The sequence below is a fragment of the Brassica napus genome, chromosome C2, assembly GCF_020379485.1.
Source record: "Brassica napus cultivar Da-Ae chromosome C2, Da-Ae, whole genome shotgun sequence".
Lineage (NCBI taxonomy): Eukaryota > Viridiplantae > Streptophyta > Magnoliopsida > Brassicales > Brassicaceae > Brassica > Brassica napus.
The window spans coordinates 3,281,310-3,303,526 of NC_063445.1; the positions used below are offsets into that span (position 1 = coordinate 3,281,310).

The following is a 22,217-nucleotide window of genomic DNA, read 5'->3' on the forward strand; positions in this document are numbered from 1 at the left end:
CTTGCAATCACCATCCGACCTTTTTTCATGCTTTGGCCTCATTCGCACGCTATCGCGAATCACTTCTCGATAGGTCACACATCATTTTACTACTACAGTTCAAGCACGCTTAACTCTGGAGTTCTTTTATAATTTATTCTAAAAAAGGTAAGTCAACTTTGGTGATATAGATAGTCAAATCAATCTTGTTAAACCTTTCCATAAATCACAACTTTGGCATGTTACAAAGTAAGCGTCACATCCTGAATATTATTTCAAAACATGATACTTGTTCATGCGCGTTCTCCGAACTTCCCCTCTCCAGATAAATCGGTTTTATTTTTCTTAGGTTCAAACTCATTTTGTTGTAATCGAACAATGTTCAAATACTCAACTTATATATCAGTTTCAGCTAAGTAATTATTACAAAAAAAAAAATCCGTCTCCTTAGTCTGAATGTAACAATAGAGCGATCCATAATCAAACTATTGAAAAAGTGGAGACTGATGATCAGTTCAATTTTTGAAAGTAAGCCATACGATTCTCCTTTGAAAATAAACGTGCCATATGTCCTCGTTTTTATGGAAAGTTTTATATTATTGGGTTTGCTTTATTCTATTTGTTAAAATTCAAATGATTCCCCAATAATTCACTGAAAAATGAAACTTAACTTCACCGTGAAGCTTGAAAATTGCTTCTTTTCTTAGGGAGTTAAAAGTTAGTAATGGTGATGATTAAACTGATAATAGGGAAAAATGATTAGATTTTTTTTATCAGATACATTGATCATTAACTTAATGAAGATTACATTTTAATTCATTAACTTCTCTTTCATCTTGATAGTCCAAAATCATATCCCAAACCAGAATAAAATTTATAAATCCTAAGAACTTAATTGTTATTTTTAAATATTAAACCTAGATTTAAGTTTGTTTATATATATTAAATTCTTTTTTAATGTTTTGTAGTTTCATATATCTTAAATATGCCAAAATGTCACAAAGATCATTAAATTTTTCTACAAATATATTTACTTAGAAACACAATGTAAGTTGTTTAACTAGGTTGTGTTATTTTAATTGAATAACTTTTTTGATAAAAATGGGATAGATATAATGATGAGTCACCATTTGTTGTGTGCAAGTAATTGCCTATCTTTCGAGGGACACGACACGAGTGGGAGACAATTATTGGACGCCAGTCTGCACGTGGATTAACTAACTACACACCACAATGACAAATTAAACAAATCAGTCTGTTTAATTTATTTCTAAGATTTGGTATTGTTCCTTAAATTAGTAATTCTTGTCAAACTGATAAAAACATCTTTCTAAAATTGAAATATACGTTTCAGTAAGAAATACCAATTCACTATTGTAAGATTTTTGTTTTTATGCTTAATCAAATAAATAATCATCATTGTATCGCTGTTTATTACTATTTCCGAGATTAAACGATTTTGTTTTTTTGGAAACAGTTGTGAATTTACACATGTTAAAAATATAAAAATAATGAAATGGTATTTTACTCAAAAAATCACATTACACTGATTTAAATTTTCAGATATATGTACATATATATATTCTTTTGGTAAATGTTAAATATTATACCAATTTTTAAATTTGTGTCAGAAATTAGAAAAAAATTAGAAGTGAAATGCAAAAATTAAATTAATAAATAGAATGAAACAATAAAAGATTCAGACCAAAACCTATCAACCAACTAAGCAACCAGACATGCCCGAACCAGAAAAATCGGGGATAGTCGAAGTCGAGAACAATGCACCACAATACCGAGAAATAAGTGTTCTCAAACCTTGAAACAACTCCTTCTACAGCTTCTGATAACCCTACCTAAACCTGACACAGCCAAATAATCCAAGCACAAAAACACACCCAAAACACCTGACATAGATAGCTCCAATGGTATGAGAGAGAACTAACCTAGTGTTGATGTCGTTGTTTGAAAGGACAACCTGAAGACTGTCGTCCCAGTCCAACATGCTAGGACCAATTACATCCATTGAACCAAATTTTTGAAAAGGTAGATAGCAATATAACCGAAAGAAAAAATGTAGCATGTCTCAATGTTTCATTCAAAATATGGTTAGGTAACGACCTATTTCCACACCATAACTATCATATAGTAACAAATTCACACAAATTTTGGACCTCTTCATGATTGCACTCGATTCAACTATTTCAACCTATTTCCCTGCAAACCGGAAGATCAAAACCCGACTCCCCAGACGATTGCATAACTATCATAGAGTCATTACGCTCTCTTCTATCCTTCACTGTCAAAGTCAACATCAAGAGAATCCGTAGTACCCGGGTCAAATTAAGGAACTTCATTCCACTCCACAATAACATCGGTCCATGGATCATCCATGTTCGATTTGTGGAAAAAAGAGGAAACAGAGACCTACATAATCAACAACGAGAGAGAGAGAGAGAGAGAGAGAGAGAGAGAGAGAGAGAGAGAGAGAGAGAGAGAGAGAGAGAGAGAGAGAGAGAGAGAGAGAGAGAGAGAGAGAGAGAGAGAGAGAGAGAGAGAGAGAGAGAGAGAGAGAGAGAGAGAGAGAGAGAGAGAGAGAGACTGAGCGCAGCAATGTCGTTCTTCACCCTTTGTCGTCGATCCTCTTTTCGGTAGAGAGAGACACAAATATTTAAACCGAAATTGGGTTTGTCATTGGGTTAATCCGGTTTACATATCTAATCGGGGCGTTATTGAGTCATTCTAGGTTTAATTGGGTTTGTCATTGGTTTAGTTTAAAAAAAATACTAAACATACTTTAAACCGAGATTTGTCGGTATTTGTTAGTCTTTCAAACTTTGTGTAGAAACGAGTTTCGATCTTTACGAATACATGAAAATAGGTTGAGATAGTTGAATCGTGTGCAATCGGGACGAGGTCCAAAGTTGGTGTGGATTTGTTACTATATGATAGTTATAGTGTGGAAATAGGTCGCTAATCCTATATGGTTTGACTATAGATTTTTATTTCTTACCAACAAGTCGTGATGGTGGGTCTCCTAAACGATCTATACAACGGCCCAACTACCATATATAGATACATAAGCTACAGAATATTGGACTTTAGTTTGACCCAATAATAAACCCACATATTTTAATATATAGGCCAGTTGTTCCTACGTTGGAACCTGAACTGCCTTTGTTTTGTTTTATAAAAATCAATCTCTTTCTATTCGTTTTTGAAATTTATAGGTAATACAGGGCCGTGCTTGACCACAAGCATGTGCTTGGGGCCAATATATTTATAAACAATTTAGGGGCCAATTTGACAAGAATCTTTGATAGTTCAATGGTTTAGTATGCTTATACATTGGTCAAGGTCATGTGTTCAAACACCATAATACTAGTTTTGGGGCCAAATTTTTTTTCCTTGCTTCTAACCTTAAAAAAGTCAGGCACGGCCCTGTAGGTATACATGTATTTTCGGTAGTAATCACTTTTTATACCTACCTATAAATTTCCTAAATACTACTGTAGTGAATTAGTTTGTGTTAAAAAATATAATATATTTTAGGTGTTATTACTGACATGTTATTATACTCACTTTTTATAAATATTAAAACATGGATCATAAAAAGGTGACTGAACTTACAAAACAGAAATAAAAACCACATAATATATATTTTTGCGAAATTGCTTGAAATAACATTTTTTTTTCAAAATATACTTAATCAAAAATATTTTAATATTTGAGTTAGTGGTTATTGTTTAGGAGGTGAGATTGAGTTTATAAACTTCTCTATATTTTATAAATTGTTCTTAAAGATTTATAAATAATTTAAGAAAGTTAATTTAGTCCTTTTATCACAAAATTTAAGATATTTATGAAACTAATTATCTTTTAAGAGTAAATTTAAAAAGTAATAGTACTAAATTTATGGTAAATTAAAATTTCTGAGGAATTTTCCTATTAAAACAACGTGTTGCTTTTAACACTTATGTAATTTCATGAATGTATAGCGAAAACCATAATGAGCCAACAATAAATGCACAAAAGTGACGTATTTGTTTGGTTGGAGTATGGCAGCCAAAAAAAAACTCTCTTAAAATGTGAACTTCGACTGCGATGCGAAAAGACTACCAAAAAAGTTTCCTCACCGTCACCGTCACCGTCACCGTCACCGTCACCGTCTTCGTCAAACTTACGCCAACAACATATTCACACCGTCATCGTCAAACTTACGCCAACAACATATTCATTGTTTTTAACATTTGCACCAAAAAAAAAACATATTCATTGTTTTTGACACAAAAACCACCATATTTCTTAAAGCAAATATAACAGCAATAAAATTATTCTTTTCAAATGTAACGCCATATTCAGTTTTGGATTTGGTAACTAAAATAATTTGTAGTACTCGTCTGTTTTGTGCTGGCTTCACATGTGTTTCCTTTTGGTGTTTGTATGCCTGAGGGTGTTGTCTATTTCTCTTCGTGCTTTCATGCATTTGTAACGTGTTGTCTCTTTCGGGGAGGTAAAAAGAGAATGAAAAATGGTATTTTCAGTATAGTATAATTCTTTTGTAGTAGTTGGCTTAACAAATGAAACATTCATTAATAGTTTAGACCGTTTTATTGTAAAAAGCGTGCATTTTAGTTGAACGCAAAACATAAATGTTACTCTTTCCATTTTTATTATACGACATTTAGTGGTTGGAAATACATTTTAATAAAATATTTAATTTTGTAATTTTCTAGACAAAAACATCATTATTTGTTTAAATAACCACATTTTGATTAATAGAAAATAATCTACAAAATATAAAAAGTTATATTTCATATTGCATAAAATTTAGTAAATTTTGCATTAAAAATCGAAGACGACGTGTAATTTGAAACAATTTTTTTTTCCAAAACACCATCTATTAAAAACAGAGGGAGAACTAGTATAGAATTTACTCGCATTCAATAGTTTTTGAAAAATCTAATATATTCAGAGATTAGGATTTTTTTTTCCATCTGAAATTTCCATTAATATCAAAAAGTTGAAGAACCGTTACATAGGAAAAAACAGATCATAAAAACTATCTAAAGTCAGGTTCCATCTCAAACAAAACCGAAAGCCACCTTGGTTGCCCCAGCGCAACATACGATTGAAACCTATTCTGATTCACAACATTCTGAGCTATTAGTTGCGCTCCCCTATTAGCTGCAGGAAGTTCAAACATTACCTTCCAATCCAAAAAATTCTCTAGCAGCATCATAATCTCTTTCACTTTAAAATTGAAGGAAGGCCAAGCTTTTGGTCTGTTTATTGCATTCACCAAAACACTTCCTTCAAACGCAAAGTGAACCTTGAAGATCCTATGACTGATCATACTTTCTAATGACCATAGGAAAGCCAAAAAGAAAGCCTCATCTTTTGATCCTACCAATCCAAAAGCACGATGACTATGCAAACACACCACCCCATTTGAATCACGGAGCACCCACGCAGCTCCCGCCAACTTATTTTTCTTCGACCAAGACATGCCTATATTGCATTTGAAAAAACGTCTTGGTGGCTTCTTCCATTTAACCTCTCTCTTCTGCTCTGAATCCACCCATACGTCCTTTCCTTCTGATCCCAATGATTGAGCCACAAACCAGAGCGAAGCTTCCTCCTCTGCTTTCTTCCAAATCTGGATGCTATCATAGAGAAACCCTTCAAACAACAAAGAGTTTCTATTCTTTCAAAGATACCACAGCGTCCAAGGAAAAACTCCAACAATTTCTACCACCTGTGAGCTATCTTGTAAAGTTGAAAACATGCGGTTCATATTCTCCAATAGAGAGCTGTCACTGAATCCCCATTTGTTTAACAGCATTTTTCTCAATGATTGATCATTATAGATACTGTACATGACAATAATACCTACTCTATCATAAATACTGAAAATTACTATGCGTCTAGTCTTTTATATTCTCCACAATAGCTCTGAACTGATTAACAAAAATTGATAGCTATGATTTGGTCAAATGATTATGGTTACTTTTCTTCGAGGAAATTAGACAAATAAAATAAATAGGTGTGGATTTCTAATTTTCACATTGGGAAGACAGCAATTTGGAAACGACATTGAAAAGTCAAGACTTGTTTATTTCTGACCGCATATCACTCCACGAGGCCGGGCTGCAACTCAACGTCTGGTTTCAGTTTGGACCAATAATAGTGTTTTCAAATTTACATCTTTAAAATTAAACAGGGCGAGGTATATATTTAGGATACTCCGTATATTGTGTGTTTGATAAAAAAAAAGATAATCAGTCACAATCAAATGTAAATACTTAAATGTTTCCATTTATTAATGAGCAGGCTCATTGATTGAACATAATGAAAACCTATACTATATGATGATCATTAGTAGGTAAGAATCATCAATGCTACGTATTCATTCATAATAGTAGTACTAATAACAGTAGTAATCATAAAAAAAAGGTTTCAGGAATACCATGTGAATAGAGGGCCGACGATATAATAGTCAATCATTACGACAGTACTAAGAATATAATAACAATAGACTACTAGTTAGATACGTATTCATATAGCATAAGAGTTTGAAATGGACTGTAACGTAAAAATTAATGTGTCAGTGTCACTGACGAAACTTAACTAAAAGCTGTAGACTAATGCGTATTCTTTCTTCTATATCATTTTTCCACCATGTCCCACCTTCTTCACAAGAGTGTGATCGGTAATAATAAAGTGGAAGAATTGCTGAAAAAATTTGAGAGTAAATAAAAGAAATAAGTGTCACATCCAGCGTAACCTTTTCCACTTTAGAAATGTTGAGGAATAAACACACATGTTACAAAAAAAAAGAAAAAAAAACACACTTGTTTTTACTCTTATTTGAACAGTAACCAGAGTAAAAGATTAATAAATTATAAAAGAAAATTTTCACCTGATTGGTGCAAGCAGTGTCGGCTCTCGAGGGGTGCTCAAGGAACACATGCACAGGGTCCTTCAATATTCTGAAATTTATTGTTTAAGAATTATGGTCCTAGTTTGTTAAACAGCACATAGATTAGGGTCCTAATTTGTAAATTTAATAAAAATATCCTTATAACTTTTGGGAAAAAAATATGTCTGCACAAGGCCCATAATGTATTTAAACCGGGCCTGGGTGCAAGAGCAGCTGAAACAAGAGTAAAATATGTTTCCACCTAAATTATATCGCTATTTGGTATATACAATCACATTTTTAGGTGCTGACTGGTGACTTTTTTTGGAACACGAGGAACGAATAAGAAATGAACGTATAGGAATAAAATTGCAGAAATAAAAAGGAATATTTGTTTCTTATCAAATTTAAAAAAAAATGATTTTGTTATATATTTCTCTACAAAAAAAGGAATGAAGAAGAACAAAAAGGAAAAACTATTCCTTGTTAATGGTGTTTTTTTTTGGAATGATAAGGAATTCAGTGTTCTCCTTTGTTCTTTGGTCACCATTCAAAGCCTTAATTTTTTTTCTTCTCTTATAATCCAAAAATTGAAAAGTTCCGGTCTGTAGTATTGTGAAGAGTATTGTTTAATCTATAATAATGATGCAATTCCTATGTTTCATAATGTAAGTAGTTTAAAAAAAATTCTTTTATTTTAAAATATAAATAATTTTCATATTTCAATGCTATTTTATATTTATTGAGTATTGTACAATTAATTATTTCATAGAAATTTTTATAATCAATTAAATTTATATATAAATGATACCACCTTTTCAAAGAACAATTTTTTTAATATTAGTGTTTTTACGTAGAACTAATTACATTTTGAAATAAAATGAGTATAAGATAGATATTGACTATTTTATGTGTAACCATAATGTTGTATTCGCCTTTCGATCAGACAATGTTTAAAAGTTTGTTACACATAGGCAAACTATGTACTATAATCTATATAATATATATCTAATATCTTAATGAATACATCATTTTGTTTAACCTTTGTTTACATTATCTTAATGAATACATCATTTTACATAAGTTTTTAAAAATTATGTAAAACCTTTGTTTACATTATTTCTTCATAGTCTTGTAGACTTGAATGAACTGAATGAGTTGAATCAAGCTCGGTTTCGATTGAATAAAAGAGTGTCGGAATGAGTTGAATCAAGCTCGGTTTCGATTGAATCAAAGAGTGTCGGAATGAGTTGGAATGAGGATTCGAGAGAGAGAGGCACAAGCTCGGTTTCGATAGAAAAATATCTTTCTTATTTTTGCCTTAGAATATTTTTTGAGGGAAAACCCCAAAAATAACTTTATCCCGCGTATTGGTTTTTCATAACACTTTTATTTTGGTTTTGCTACTAATAACTAACCGCGAAAACACTTAGCTAAAAAATATACCGCGTATCGAATCTATTTTTTCCGCCTAAATTAAATATAGCGTTTCATTAAAACAAAACGCTATAGAAAAAGCCGCGTGTTATAAACCATAGCATAAACAAAAAAACGCTATACTCGTGTGCTATGAATATTCGATATTCTTGTAGTGTATAGGTGTAACCTTGTCTACACATAAAAATGTAAATGTATGGGGTATATGTTTAAAACACTATTTTCATAATATTTACACTAATCGTTGCTACATAATTGGTTAATAACACAACTACTAACTTTCATGTTAGCGGGATATGTCCAATGGTAATAGTTATTAATAATGTTAATGGTGATTTGAGAATCAACGAAGAATTAAATTATAACTATTCTCTATAAGAGAGCATTGATATAATGGTTGATAAAAATAAGATAGTGGTTAACAAATATGTTATCTAATGTGTCTTGGCATGTAAATATAAACTTAATGGCCACCCTAGCTGGTTAACCGTTAATAACACAACGAGTAACTTTCATATTAACGGGATATGTCCAATGGTAACGGTTATTAATAATGTTAATGGTGATTTAACTGTAATTTGGAAAACGAATAATTAAATCACTACTCTCTATAAGAAATCATTACTCTAATGGTCGATAAAAAATAAATTAGTGGTTAACAAACATATTATCTAATGTGTCTTAGCATGTAAATATAAACTTAGCTACTAACCCTAAAGTTAACATATATTTTTAGTTGATATATTGATAAAATACAGTAACCGAAATCTATGTAATGTTCTAAATATTATGATGAAAATCTGAAAATTAACGTATGCCTAGGCTGTGTATACATACACTTAACGATCACCCTCAATTATTAACACACACACACATATATATATATATATATATATATATATATAAGATTAAAAAGACATACGCTAATGTATGTTCCAGCAGGGAAGAACACATTTAACATCTAACATTATACTAAAACATATACATGTAGACGAAAAAAAATTATATAGTTAGAAATTAAGTTACATGTTAACGAGATACATTTATAGGTAACGGCCTTCTGGTTAAGTTATCTGAAAATCTGAGAATTGGGCGATCTTGAAGCACTACGCTCGACCAGAAAAATTGATCTAATGTACGCTAGTAGTTAATAAGCAAGGGTTTTTCGTCTGACTTTCCTGCTGCTTCTGTCTGAGTCTCACCTTCTTCCTCAGATCTCTCAAGTTGTGAAAAAGAATCTGGTGAAGGAAGTAACCTCTTCGGGTTTGAGACTATAAAAAGACATCTGACATCTGATCAACTATTTGGCAAAATAGAATGAGCTACAGACAAATCATCATTTCAAACTTTAACTTCCAGCAAGTTTTCATTTCGAAAAAAATATCGACATGATGACATACCTAGAACATCATCAGTTGTTAACCTTTGTTATAACACATATAGCATCATGATGATCAAATCCTACGAAGTTATATTCTCCCATGACTATGCATAAAACTTCAAACCTGCAAACATCCTCTCTGGTAGCAGTGAATCATTCATCTGACACAATTATGTTATAGGAAAGAATGGATCGGAACATAAAAAACAAAATAAAACCAATGAGAAAGTGAAAAACAAAGTGATGTACCTTCATGAACATTAAAAACTTCACTTCAATGATATTACTTAATGAAGACGAACAGAATATCGCTCAAATCTTATTGGAAAAAAAAGAGGGAACGCACCGATAAAGAAAAAATAATAGGTTGGAGTGAGTAGTGGACGCTCCGGATGCACAACTCTGCTTTAGAATATGTATAGTTGTATCGTTTCATGTATGGATTTTCACACAATCGATGAAATTAATTGTTTAAATAATCAGATAAAAATTGCATCTCTGACAAAAATCTTAGATCACTGTTTGCACCTCACACCTACTCACTTAGAGGTATGTTCGGTATTATTCTAGTTATAAGATGCAAGGGGCATTTACCTAATTAGTGTCTTATGTGGGTATATAGACCCCAATTTCATTTTTTATAATTGATTAAATTTATATAAAAATGATACTATCAAGAACAACTTTCTTAATATTAGTGCTTTTATGTGGAACTAATTACATTTTAAAATAGAATGAGTATAAGATAGATATTGTCTGTTTTATGTGTAACCATAATGTTGTATTTGCCTTTCGATCAGACAATGTTTAAAAGATTGTTACATATAGACAAACTATGTACTACAATCTATATAATATATATCTATTATCTTAATGAATACATCATTTTGTACAAGTTTTCAAAAATTATATAAAACCTTTTCATAGTCTTGTAGACTTGAATGAACTGAAACTAACAAAACTATAAACACATCATATGTTTGGAAACGTACACTTTAACCAATTGATTTTTTCCGGTCAAACAAACTTAAAAGGGACTCTACTCTTCACTAATCAGTAGCAGTTTTTTTATTCGAAAAGAAAAAAATAGCTTACTTACAAACTGTAGAACTTTGTTTATTTCCCTCTCTCTCTCATAGTTGACTATTTAATAAGAAAAGGACAATTTCTTTAATTTGCCTCTAGATAACCCATTCTTGTTATAAAAAGACAGTAAACATTCTGGAGATAAGTCTTTTCTTATTTTGTGTGTTAGTGTGTGGAGAGAAGATACGAAACAGAAAGATATCGTCATGGCTCATGTAAGTGATTTTTTTTTAATCCTCTATCCTTGTGTTCTTTCTGTCGTTTTTAACATTCCAAAAGTTTTCTCTCTTCTTTTTTTGGGGCAAATAATTGATATCTTTGTCACTCTATCCCACTGGCACCCCAAAGTAAATCACTGGCTAAACGGAAAGTTACTACCAGGAAACGTATCGCAAGAAGCCCTCTACAAACACTTGCTCTCCGAAGATCAACTACTACTCGTTCCTCAACCTCAACTCGCAGAATGATAGTAGAGGATAAAGAAAGCACTATACCTTGTAATAAGGCAGGGTCCAGCAAGCAGCGAAAGAATAATGGAGCTCCGAGTACGGTGTTTATACCGGGCAGTACTAGAGGTGGGGTGGATTTTCGGCCCCAACACCACCCTCTTCCTTAGTCATATTAAGCTGGAATTGTCAAGGACTTGGGAACGTCCTTACAATCCGGCGTATCAAGGAGATCCACAAGAAAATGGCTCCTAATGTAATGTTCCTAATGGAAACAAAGAATGAGGATGAATTTATAAAGCTGAAACTCCAAAGTCTTCACTTTATCCATTACTTTTCTATACCGCCCATAGGACTTAGTGGTGGTCTCTCATTATTCTGGAATGATGACACTGATATCACCATACTAGAATCATCTCCCAATCTGGTGGACACAAGAGTAGTACATAAGGGAGACACCACCTTCGTTTCTTTTGTGTATGGAGCCCCTGCAACAGAAGATAGAACCGCATACTGGCAGAAACTGACTACAGTGGGGCAAGGCAGAGATTCTCCGTGGTTGCTTACTGGGGACTTCAACGATATCTTAAACAATGCGGAAAAAGTGGGAGGGCCTGTGCGTTTTGAAGGCTCCTTCACGGCCTTTAGATCCTTCGTGGCACAAAATGGATTGTGGGATCTAAAACACACGGGAGAGCATTTATCTTGGCGCGGGAACATGCATACACATTTCATCAGATCTAGGTTGGATCGCTCTATGGGAAACTGCTCATGGTCAGAATCGTTCCCATTGGGACGTTGCCGATACCTGCGATTTGAGGGATCAGACCATAGACCACTACTAACCTACTTCAACGCAGATAGAAAACGAAAGCGAGGTGTTTTCCGTTTCAACAGATCACTTACTGAGCAGCCTGAAGTTACACAGCTCATAGATAAAACTTGGCATCACTCTCCTCTAGACTCGGTAATCCAGAAGCTAAATGATGTTAGGAGAGGGATCATCGAGTGGTCAAAGGATCAACAGGAGCAGAGCAATCTCTCCATAAAACGAAACCAAGAAACACTTGAGGCGGCCCTCTCGTGTGATACTCCAGACCAAAACTTAATTGACGAGATTAAGGCTTCACTTCGCATTGCTTACCTAGCTGAGGAGCAATTTTGGCAACAAAGAAGTAGAATCCAATGGCTCAAACAAGGAGACAGGAATACTGGTTTCTTTCATGCAGCCACCAGGACTAGGAGAGCAATAAATTCCATTCCAGTGCTTGAGGATGCACAAGGTGGAGCAGTATATGAGGAGCAGGACATTACTAGAGTGATATCAAATTATTTCACTCAGATCTTTATGACCAATGGCAACGACTCATTTTCGCAGATTCAAGGCCTTCTCCGGAAAAAGGTATCTCCAGATATGAACAGAATGCTAACTGCAATACCGAGTGATTCGGAAATAAGGGAAGCTGTTATGTCCATAAACGGTAACAAAGCTCCAGGCCCCGATGGCTTCTCCGCCACTTTCTACCAGTCTTATTGGCATATAGTGGGTGCGGATGTGATAAGGGATGTTCGGGATTTCTTCACTTCAAGCTCTCTTCATCCACAACAAAACGAAACCCACATTAGGCTCATTCCCAAGATCACTGCACCTCGTTCGGTTGCGGATTATAGGCCCATTGCCTTATGTAACACTCACTATAAGATCATAGCTAAGCTACTTACCCGAAGACTCAAGCCGCTTTTACCGTCTCTTATCTCTGATACCCAGTCAGCGTTTGTGTCGGGAAGATCAATTTCCGACAACGTTCTCATTACCCACGAGACTCTCCATTACCTACGGACATCAGAGGCTACAAAGAGATGCACAATGGCTGTGAAAACAGACATGAGCAAAGCCTACGATAGGATAGAATGGAGCTTTGTTAAAGAGGTGTTAAAGCTACTCGGATTTGATGATATCTGGATTAGGTGGGTCATGTTGTGCATTGAATCAGTTTCATATTCTTTCCTGATCAATGGCTCTCCACAGGGACTAGTGAAGCCGACTCGAGGCCTACGCCAAGGCGATCCACTATCCCCTCATATCTTCATACTATGCACGGAAATTTTATCAGCACTGTGTGCCAAAGGACAAGCTGATGGATCACTACCGGGAGTAAGGGTCTCCCGTAACAGTCCACCGATCAACCACCTCCTTTTTGCCGACGATACTATGTTCTTTTGCAAATCAAAACCAGCTTGTGTCGAAGCCCTGAAGAAGATCTTATCTCTCTACGAAACGGTCTCGGGTCAACGGATCAACCCACAGAAATCAGCTATCACATTCTCGACACAAACATCTGATTCCATTCGAGACAGGGTCAAGGAAACATTGGAGATATACTCTGAAGGAGGTGTGGGTAAATATCTCGGCCTTCCCGAGCAGTTTGGCCGAAGGAAGCGAGACATTTTTGCTTCGATCTTGGATAGGATTCGTCAGAAGTCACATAGTTGGACTGCTAAGTTCCTCTCCGGAGCAGGGAAGCAGATCATGCTCAAATCGGTACTAGCCGCCATGCCATGCCACGCAATGTCCTGTTTTAAACTCCCACTTTCTCTGTGCAAACAAATACAATCACAGCTTACCCGCTTCTGGTGGGATTCAAGTCCAGAGAAAAGGAAGATGTGTTGGGTTTCTTGGGACACTATGACTCTACCGAAATACGCAGGGGGACTTGGTTTCCGAGACATAGAAATGTTCAATGACGCGCTGCTTGCAAAAATTGGATGGAGACTTCTAAAAGAACCCCACTCCTTGCTTGGACGGGTGCTATTAGGAAAATATGCACATACCTCCTCATTTATGGAAGTTCCTATCCCAGCATCAGCCTCCCATGGCTGGAGGAGTGTTTTGGCAGGACGGAGTATTCTCAGACATGGTCTCAGTTGGGCAGTGGGAAATGGCGAAAAGATTAGTATTTGGAATTCGCCCTGGCTTTCCTTCAAAACCCCTTCTCAACCGATTGGTCCAGTCACATTAGAAAATCAATCTCTAATGGTTAGCGACCTACTCTGCCCGTTAACAAACAAATGGGAACTGGACAAGATCAGAGCTCTTTTACCTCAGTATGTGGACACTATTTTGCAAATAAAAACTAGCTCAATACCAGTGGATGATACTCTGTTATGGTTACCGGAAAAATCAGGCATCTACTCTACAAAGACAGGCTATGGGGTGGGAATACTGAGAGAAAAACCCCTACATTTAGGGAATCAGCCGGTCAACTGGTTATCACACATTTGGAATGTCAAAACGATGCCGAAACTCAAAGACTTCCTATGGCGGGTGGTGAGGAAAGCCATCCCAGTTAGCTCCAACCTTGAGAAGAGAGGAGTTCCAAGCTTCAACTGTAAAACATGTGGAGTACATGAAGATGACCTTCACGTTTTTCTTACGTGCCCCATAGCAGAGGAAGTGTGGCGACTCATTCCGACACGGCATACACCTTCTAGCCTACTTCCTTCAGTCTCGGAATTGATAAAACAGGGCAGTAATTTTCTCCCATTGCCTCCGACAGGATTAACTTCTCCTTTGTGGCCTTGGGTTATGTGGAACTTGTGGAAAGCTCGAAATAAACTTGTCTTTGAGAACAGGGTCTTTACAGCTCAAGAAATTGCACTTAAGAGCATTAAAGACGCCAAGGAGTGGAGTGAAGCGCAAAATTGTACCAGAGTGTCATCATCTAACACCCCATGCTCACTTCGCCCACATCAACGCTCCCCTTGTCCTCCACCGCCTGTGCAGACCGGAGTACTAATATGCAAAGTGGATGCGGCTTGGGACAGTAGCTCAGGGAAGTGCGGTATTGGAGTAATCTTCAGCGGTGATGTAGCGTTTACTCACCCCACCATATCTGATTCCCTTAGTCACGTATCATCAGCTCTCATGGCCGAAGCCATTGCTGTTCACCGAGCGGTTGCTCTTGCGTTTTATTCAAACGTCCGATCCTTGGCGGTTCTATCCGATTCCTTATCTCTGATCAATCTGTTGAAGACGAGAGGGTGTCAACCGGAATTGTTCGGTATCATGTTTGATATCTACCACTTTATGTCCTATTTTGATGTCATTTCCTTTGCTTTCATTTCTCGAAACTTTAATTCAGAGGCTGATTCTGTGGCAAAATCAGCTCTCGATCAGTTTGTAAGAAACCCCATTCGTAGTGGGTAGAACCCTTCTAGCTAATGCAATGCTTGTTTGATCAAAAAAAAAAAAAAAAAAATTGATATCTTTGTCAAGAATCAAGATAGTCAAAACCTGCCTAATACTGTATCCTCACTTCACATAAACCTAATCTCTCTCTCTCTCTCTAACTTATAGAATTCGCATTCATAAGATATACGCTAAGTGCCAAAACTATTCATGTGTTTGGCCCTTCATGTTTTTAATTCATCAGTCCATGATTCTTATGGGCTCTCTTGTGTCTTGATTGTTGCGACTTCTTGATTTCGATTTCTGAATATCTGATTATCTAAGGGTTATTGAGTACTCTTGAGCATTCTTTCAGGGTTCTTGATTAGTATATTCATGTACTAATAAATAATAAATTGGTTGATATGAATGGGACAGGGGAGATATGATAATAACTGCAAAAAGAAAAGTGGACAGATTCCGAGGTTTGGAGAATGGGAGGAAGCAAATGAGATGCCAATAACACAATACTTTGAGAATCCAAGGCAAGCTGGTCTGCTTCGTCACCACCATCACTCCATTTCTTCTTACACAACCACTTCTTCTTCTTCTTCTTCTTCTTCTGCAGAAGCCTTAAAGCATGGTTTTCACCATCCCCGTCAACGTCACCTCCATCCTTCAAGACAGGTTCATCAAATTAATAAATGTTTATTTATATTATTAATTAACTCGATAAATGTAACCATCTAAAGTAAAACGCGGTTTGTTGTGTAATGACTTGCCGTAGACGGCGGGGACGAATGAAAGGAGGCGCCCACAAAGGCGCGTGCGCGACGTCAGTGCACAGACAGACAAGTATTATGTTGACGTCACTGGAGTGAAGCAGCACCAAAACAACGTTGCCTCAGCTTCGAGGCCACCTAAGCCCGTTGATGAGGATCTCTACAAGATTCCTCCTGAGCTTTTATATTCTTCAAGAAGGGTAAGACTTTAAGATCCCCATCTCTAATACGTAATTTTTTTTTGAAAAGAAAACATGTCATAAATGGTATTTAGTGATGTATTTACACATTTTTTTATAACAAATATTTTCTTTTGTTAAATTGTTCACTTTTATATGATGATCTAAAATGGTATCAAGCTCATGATCATATTTTAAATTTGATGCTACCTCATACTTTTAATGGTGTATTTACTTTTTTTATTATTAATTTATATTATACATTTGGTGTTGCAGAAGAGAATGCCTGGCTTTTTAGCATGTTTGGTTCCATGCACGTCTTAAACTGAAAAAGAAGAATGAAGAGAAGGATCATGCATGAATCGAATAATGTAATTTGTATTTTTATAAATTTAATTTCACTCAATATACATATATATGATATAGTCATATAGACGTGGCTTGGCAGAAAAAGATGGAGAGCACACTCATGGTTTATAGAAAAAGAGGGAACAAAGTAATAGCGAGGTTGTCCTTTTCTTCTTGATCAATGATTATCGATCGGTTTCGTAGTGCTCTTGTTACATCTCTACTTTAGTCTCTACAAAATTTTCTCTCTATTTCGTCACATCGGTTCTCAACATTTTCTATTGTATGTGTGTTCTTTTTAAAAGAATTATAAGGAAGAGTACATCTTTGCATGTGGAATAGCGTTCTCCTTTGTTTTTGAAACTAGACTTGGCCACTGAAAGAAAAAAAAACGAGAGAAATATTGGATCAATGATCAAAGAATGAAAATGATAGGATATTCAATCTTAATAGGTGATAGTCTTTTAATTTCTACTGCGTTTCAACAAAATATGGTATCAAGCTAATTCGTTTTAGGTATTCCAACATGGAAACAATAAATAAATTCATGTTTTCAATTCTACATCCATGCAACAAAATTCATATATGAATATGATGATAGCAAAAAAATACTTTTTATGTATCAATAGGATCTGATTTTGGTACATTCATCCCGTTTTTGTAGCTCTTCACCATTACTGCAACTCTTGAGCCATGCCAGTGTAAAACCGCTTCTGCTTTTGTCACTGCATGATTTGATCCTTGCTCTGTTTCTGTCACCCGTGTTCAGTCCGCACATGATCGCTAGACCGTTCTCTCTGATGGATAACATTCTATCAGAGCCTGATTGTTAGAATCAATGGCTGAAAAAGACAATGAATCCCCTGCTTCAAAGACTGCCACGTAGGAGAGCTTTGTATGCAGGCTTTGATCCCATGAGCTCTCAGAAGCTGTTTATTTTCCTTGGTCACCATGATCATAATTCCAGAACCTGAGATTGTTTCACCAAGGCATGAGTCAAAGTTGTTCTAGTTTATTATCAACACATCATCAAGAACTAACAAAACCTTTAAGATCCGGCAATCAATCTTTCCTTTACTGAACCTAAATCATGCAACTTCATATCCTAAATAATCCCTACACAAAGCTTAACAACATGACAATTTTACAATACCTACACAAGGCTTAACCTCATTCGTTTCATGCTCCTCATCTCTGCATCCTCATCACGTCCTGATACTTCTTCGTATCCATATAGATAAGGCATATCGCGCTGGTTTGATCCATATGAGACACTGAGGCTATTCTGTTTACCCCCAACTACAAGACACACGCGTCAATGAATTCTCATCCTCTTCATCATCGTTATCAACGAGTTCTCAGACGAGCCAATGCCTAAACTCTTTCGTTTCCTGATCATTGTCTCTGAATCCACATCACGACCAGATTCTTCTCCTTCTTCTTCAGTTTCATTGTTTGCTTCTATGTTTATGTCCATTCCTGCATCAGAAAATCCAGCGTCGTTACCATCTATATCCTCCTCAACATCAACACCTTCACCACTATTATCATCATCATCTTCCTTTTCTTTATCCTCATCACCTGCATTTTCATTGTTTGCCTCTATGTTTATTCCCCTACATTCTTCGTCTTCAGTTTCTTTTCCGTCAAGAATACATTGAGGGACCTCCTCCAAAAGTTGTACACCGCAGCCTTTAACCTTCCATCCTTCATCATGGACTCTGAACTTGAAAAAAAGCTCGTTGAAAGTGGCTTCTTCGGCTTCAGGACAATCCTGGTTTAGAGAGAACGAATCTTCAAATATATAAAGATGCTCTTGCAATAGATATGGAACTGGCATACGATGGAGCTGGTCTGATCCATATGGGACAGTGTGGCCATTCTGTTTACCCCCGATGCGACAAGATATACCCGTAAACGAATTCTTATCCTCATCATTATGATCCGCGAGATCAGTATTGCCTTTTGACAGCAAGATGCAAGCTTTGAATCTGAAGGATGAAGGAAGAGGTGTTGGAGCCATATTGATCGTTAGGCAGCCTGAAGTAGCTTGGTGAGTGAAGTGTGCAGGCACTTCTTCACCCGGTAAGAGCGCATATTTGCAAGCTGATGTCTGGATGAGCTTTCGAGCTTCTTGATTCAGGTTGAAGCAGCGAGCAAAGTCTAGGCAAATGTTCGGATTTTGAAAAGAGGAGGAGTCTATACTCTTCAAAGATTCACAACCGTGTGCATCTATAGATAGAAGGGAGCCTGGAAGCTGTGGAAGTGCTACGAGCTCGCTGCATTCTGTGATGTCAAGATTAATTAGTCCGGACAGACGTCTGATGCAATTTGGAATAGTCTCGAAACCCTCATGGCCGAAACGTAATGATATTGGAGATGTAAGGGCCTTTTCGGGTAGACATATCGGCAAAATGTAGTCAAAATCGAAGTCTGTTTCTAAACTCCAACGTCGCTTCATTTCAGACCCCCACTCGATTATTGCTTCATTGTAATTGATGAAATCGTAATACTCAGGATCCTCGTCCCAGCGGTAAACTCTACTCAGAGCAAGAACCTCAAGATTCTCCAACTTGGAAATGTTCGGAGATATAGTTTTCAGCTTCTCGCATCCAAACATACTTAGCTTACGCAGACGAAATAGCTTCTCAATCCATGGAGGAACCTCCTCTATACCTGTCTTGCTCAAATTCAACTCTACAATACTGTCAGGAACATTTGGGAAGTCTTTGATGTTTTTACACCCTGAAATACTCAATTTATAAAGACAAGACCAAGTGCTGATTGATGATGGCAATTCCTCTATTGCAGTGTGGCCCATATATAGCTCAAGCTCAGCTGCACTGCCAATAGAGCTTGTGAGCTCTAATAAACTTTCGCAGTGACAGAGATCTAATCTCTCGAGACTAGTTGCTTTTGAGAGATCAGGAATCTCTTTCAGATACCGAGAGGTATTCAAAGCCATCAGCTTGAGGCAAGGGAGAGGCTATATATACAAAAAAAAAAAGAAGAGTATTAGAGAAATGACTGACCGTGCTTTACATGAAATACAAGAAAATCCAGAATATATTTACTTGTATTCCCTCCCAAAGCTTCTCAAATTTGCTATCATACATGTGTAGTTCGACAAGAAACTTGAAAGAGAACTTGGAAGGCCAAAATCTCAATGGACAGCAGGGCCAACGTATAAATCTGAGTTTGTCGGGAAAACAGTTGAGGCCCTCGGGCATGCACAAGGGACCATAGTAGACATTTAGAAACCGGAGATTATTCATCCCATCGAAAGCCCCTTTACTTATTTGGAGGCTCCGACCCCAAGTCAAATATATGCCTAGCACTTTTCCAGTACCCTAGAAGAGATTATTCAAAAGGAACTAATAAATCTCATCTTAAAAACCCAAGGAAATAGAAATACTGCATATGTAAAAAAGACTTACAGTATTTTTTTCAAGTACTTCAGAAATTTCCTCGGTATCCATCAAGAACTGTCGCTTTCCAGGCTCCTCCAAAGACTGTTTCTTCACAATTTCTCTACCCATCTTTTGAAGTAAACTATGCATCTCTACGCATCCCTTGTAAACTATATATATAAGAGATTTATCAGCTAAGACTTGAAGTCCATGGTTGACGTCCAGACCACAGTTTGCAAGACACCTCTTAACACTATCAACGTTCCAGAGGGAACAAGAAAAGAAACATGCAATATGCAGAAAAAGAGCTTGATCTTTATCACTTAACCCGTCGTAACTAAATCTTAGAGTTGATTCAATTTCTCTGTCAAGGCTAGACCTGAGCCTTGGTAGTGCCTCTATCCACTCGTCCCTGGACATTCCCCGTAGATACGATCCCATGACTTTCAAGCCTAGAGGAAGATCACCAGCAAGTCTAGTAACTTCCCAAGCAAGACCTTCAAAACAATTATCTGGAATATATTGACCGAAAGCATATTGGCAGAAGATCTGAAGAGACTCATCTTCAGTAGGATATTTCATCTCGTAGATATGATTGATACGATTGATTCCCAATCTGAGTGTCTTGAGAAGTTTTCTATCTTCGGTTGTAATGATAATAATACTCCCGGGACCAACCCATCCGCGCTGGTATGCCGTTGCCTCGAGTTGCCACCAGCTATCCACTTCATCAAGAACAACTAACACTTTTTTGTCACTCAGCCTTTGTTGAGCCACCCCTAAGTGTCGAACCTCAATATCCTTTTGGTTTAATATTTCAGCCAACAATTTTTTCTGCAAACTCAATTTCAACTGGTAGTCGTTACCACAAGGTTTTTCATAATTTCCTCTGATATTCTCCAAAAACGTGCTGAACTGAAAATTTGGAGAGAGTTGGTTGTATAAAACTGTTGCAGTGGTCGTCTTACCAATCCCGGCAGGACCCACAAGCACAATCATCTGAACTTGTTCTGATTGTAGGATCAACTTCGATTTTATCTCCGTGATACGAGCTCGTATGCCAACAAAGTCATCAAAGTCTTTTGAGGGTGAGAAACACAACACAGCCGTAACATCTGAGGCTACTTTGTCAATCAAATCAGCTTCATTGTCACTAACAAAAACAGAGGCTATTCCATTAAAACAGACATCATGAAAAGTAGATACACAGAATACACAGATGGAAGTAAAAGTGAACTAACCTGTTGCTAGAGTGGTAACCAGCTATTCCCGCGACATCCTTCAAAGCTTGCCTCCATTCCTCCTTCACCTCTTCTGCGACTCCCTCACAGGTTTTCTCAAAGGCTTTTCCGAAATCTCCGGTCTGCTTCCTAACATGAGATGGATCCACTTCGTAGAAAATGGCCATCACTGTTTGTTGACCCCCTTCCCTGCACTTCATGATTTCAACTAACTCATCCAAACACCAGCTTGAAGAAGCGTAGTTACGGGAGAGCAAGACAACGGCTACCCTTGACTGTCTGATGGCTCCAACAAGCACTGGACCTACAGATTCGCCTCGCTCGATCTTGTCATCAACGAAAGCTATGATCCCCTTTCTTTGGAGCTCTTTCCGAACGTGACTAAGAAAGCCTTTGCGCACGTCTTCTCCACGGAAGCTAAGGAAGACGTCATACTTGGAGTTGCAAGACAGAGATGAAGAAGAAGCCATGAGTAGAGAGCACGCAATGAACTGAGGAACAGGATCACAATTATTTCAGCAAAGAGAGAAATAACAACAATGACACATAACCACACAAAAAGAATCCAAAGACAGAGTAGATAGAAGAAAAAGAAGACACAAGTGGAGAAAAAGTTTCAACGATGACACAGAACCACATTAAAAGAGTCCAACCAAAGACGAGTGGAGAGGAAGACTCATGGAAGATTCAACGATGATGACTTTAATAAATTTGTAATCCTTCAACTTCCCATTTATTACGAATTGCTCCTAACATTTTTCTTATTCTCGTACGTTTCTTTAGCTTTTCCCTCGGATAGGAACAGCAATAATCAACATTTATAAATAAATAGATAGATATA

General features: G+C 36.6%; 2 protein-coding genes across 5 annotated transcripts; one reads left to right on the top strand and one right to left on the bottom strand.

The window, feature by feature from the left end:
- Positions 1–10,890: 10,890 nt before the first annotated feature.
- LOC106379223 lies at positions 10,891–16,806 on the top strand. Of its 2 annotated transcripts, XM_048746441.1 has the most exons (5): positions 10,891–11,017; positions 15,855–15,969; positions 16,045–16,103; positions 16,204–16,398; positions 16,654–16,806. In XM_048746441.1, the coding sequence occupies exons 1-5, from the start codon at positions 11,009–11,011 to the stop codon at positions 16,699–16,701; spliced, it is 426 nt and encodes a 141-aa protein (XP_048602398.1). In that variant the 5' UTR covers positions 10,891–11,008; the 3' UTR covers positions 16,702–16,806. The 2 variants fall into 2 exon arrangements, with proteins under 2 accessions (XP_048602398.1, XP_013674680.3); XM_013819226.3 differs by having other exon boundaries at positions 10,892–11,017; positions 15,855–16,103.
- A 414-nt stretch (positions 16,807–17,220) lies between these two features.
- On the bottom strand, positions 17,221–22,217 carry LOC106398394 (disease resistance-like protein DSC2). Of its 3 annotated transcripts, none has more exons than XM_048746437.1 (5): positions 21,377–22,217; positions 20,163–21,288; positions 19,800–20,075; positions 17,895–19,711; positions 17,221–17,695 (listed from the first exon to the last, which is right to left on the bottom strand). In XM_048746437.1, exons 1-4 carry the CDS (start codon positions 21,844–21,846, stop codon positions 18,041–18,043), a joined length of 3,543 nt encoding a protein of 1,180 aa, XP_048602394.1. In that variant the 5' UTR covers positions 21,847–22,217; the 3' UTR covers positions 17,221–17,695; positions 17,895–18,040. The 3 variants fall into 3 exon arrangements, with proteins under 3 accessions (XP_048602394.1, XP_048602395.1, XP_048602393.1); XM_048746438.1 differs by having other exon boundaries at positions 17,883–19,711; XM_048746436.1 differs by having other exon boundaries at positions 17,879–19,711.

Excerpts from the sequence above, each read along its gene's own strand:
- LOC106379223 (XM_013819226.3), top strand. Across the intron at positions 16,104-16,203 it reads ACCTCCATCCTTCAAGACAG|ACGGCGGGGACGAATGAAAG; the intron begins GTTCATCAAATT and ends GACTTGCCGTAG. Across the intron at positions 16,399-16,653 it reads TTTTATATTCTTCAAGAAGG|AAGAGAATGCCTGGCTTTTT; the intron begins GTAAGACTTTAA and ends TTGGTGTTGCAG.
- LOC106398394 (XM_048746437.1), bottom strand. The coding sequence starts at position 21,846 with ATGGCTTCTTCTTCATCTCTGTCTTGCAACTCCAAGTATGACGTCTTC. Across the intron at positions 21,289-21,376 it reads GGTTACCACTCTAGCAACAG|TGACAATGAAGCTGATTTGA; the intron begins GTTAGTTCACTT and ends TGTTTTTGTTAG. Across the intron at positions 20,076-20,162 it reads AAGTACTTGAAAAAAATACT|GGTACTGGAAAAGTGCTAGG; the intron begins GTAAGTCTTTTT and ends AATCTCTTCTAG.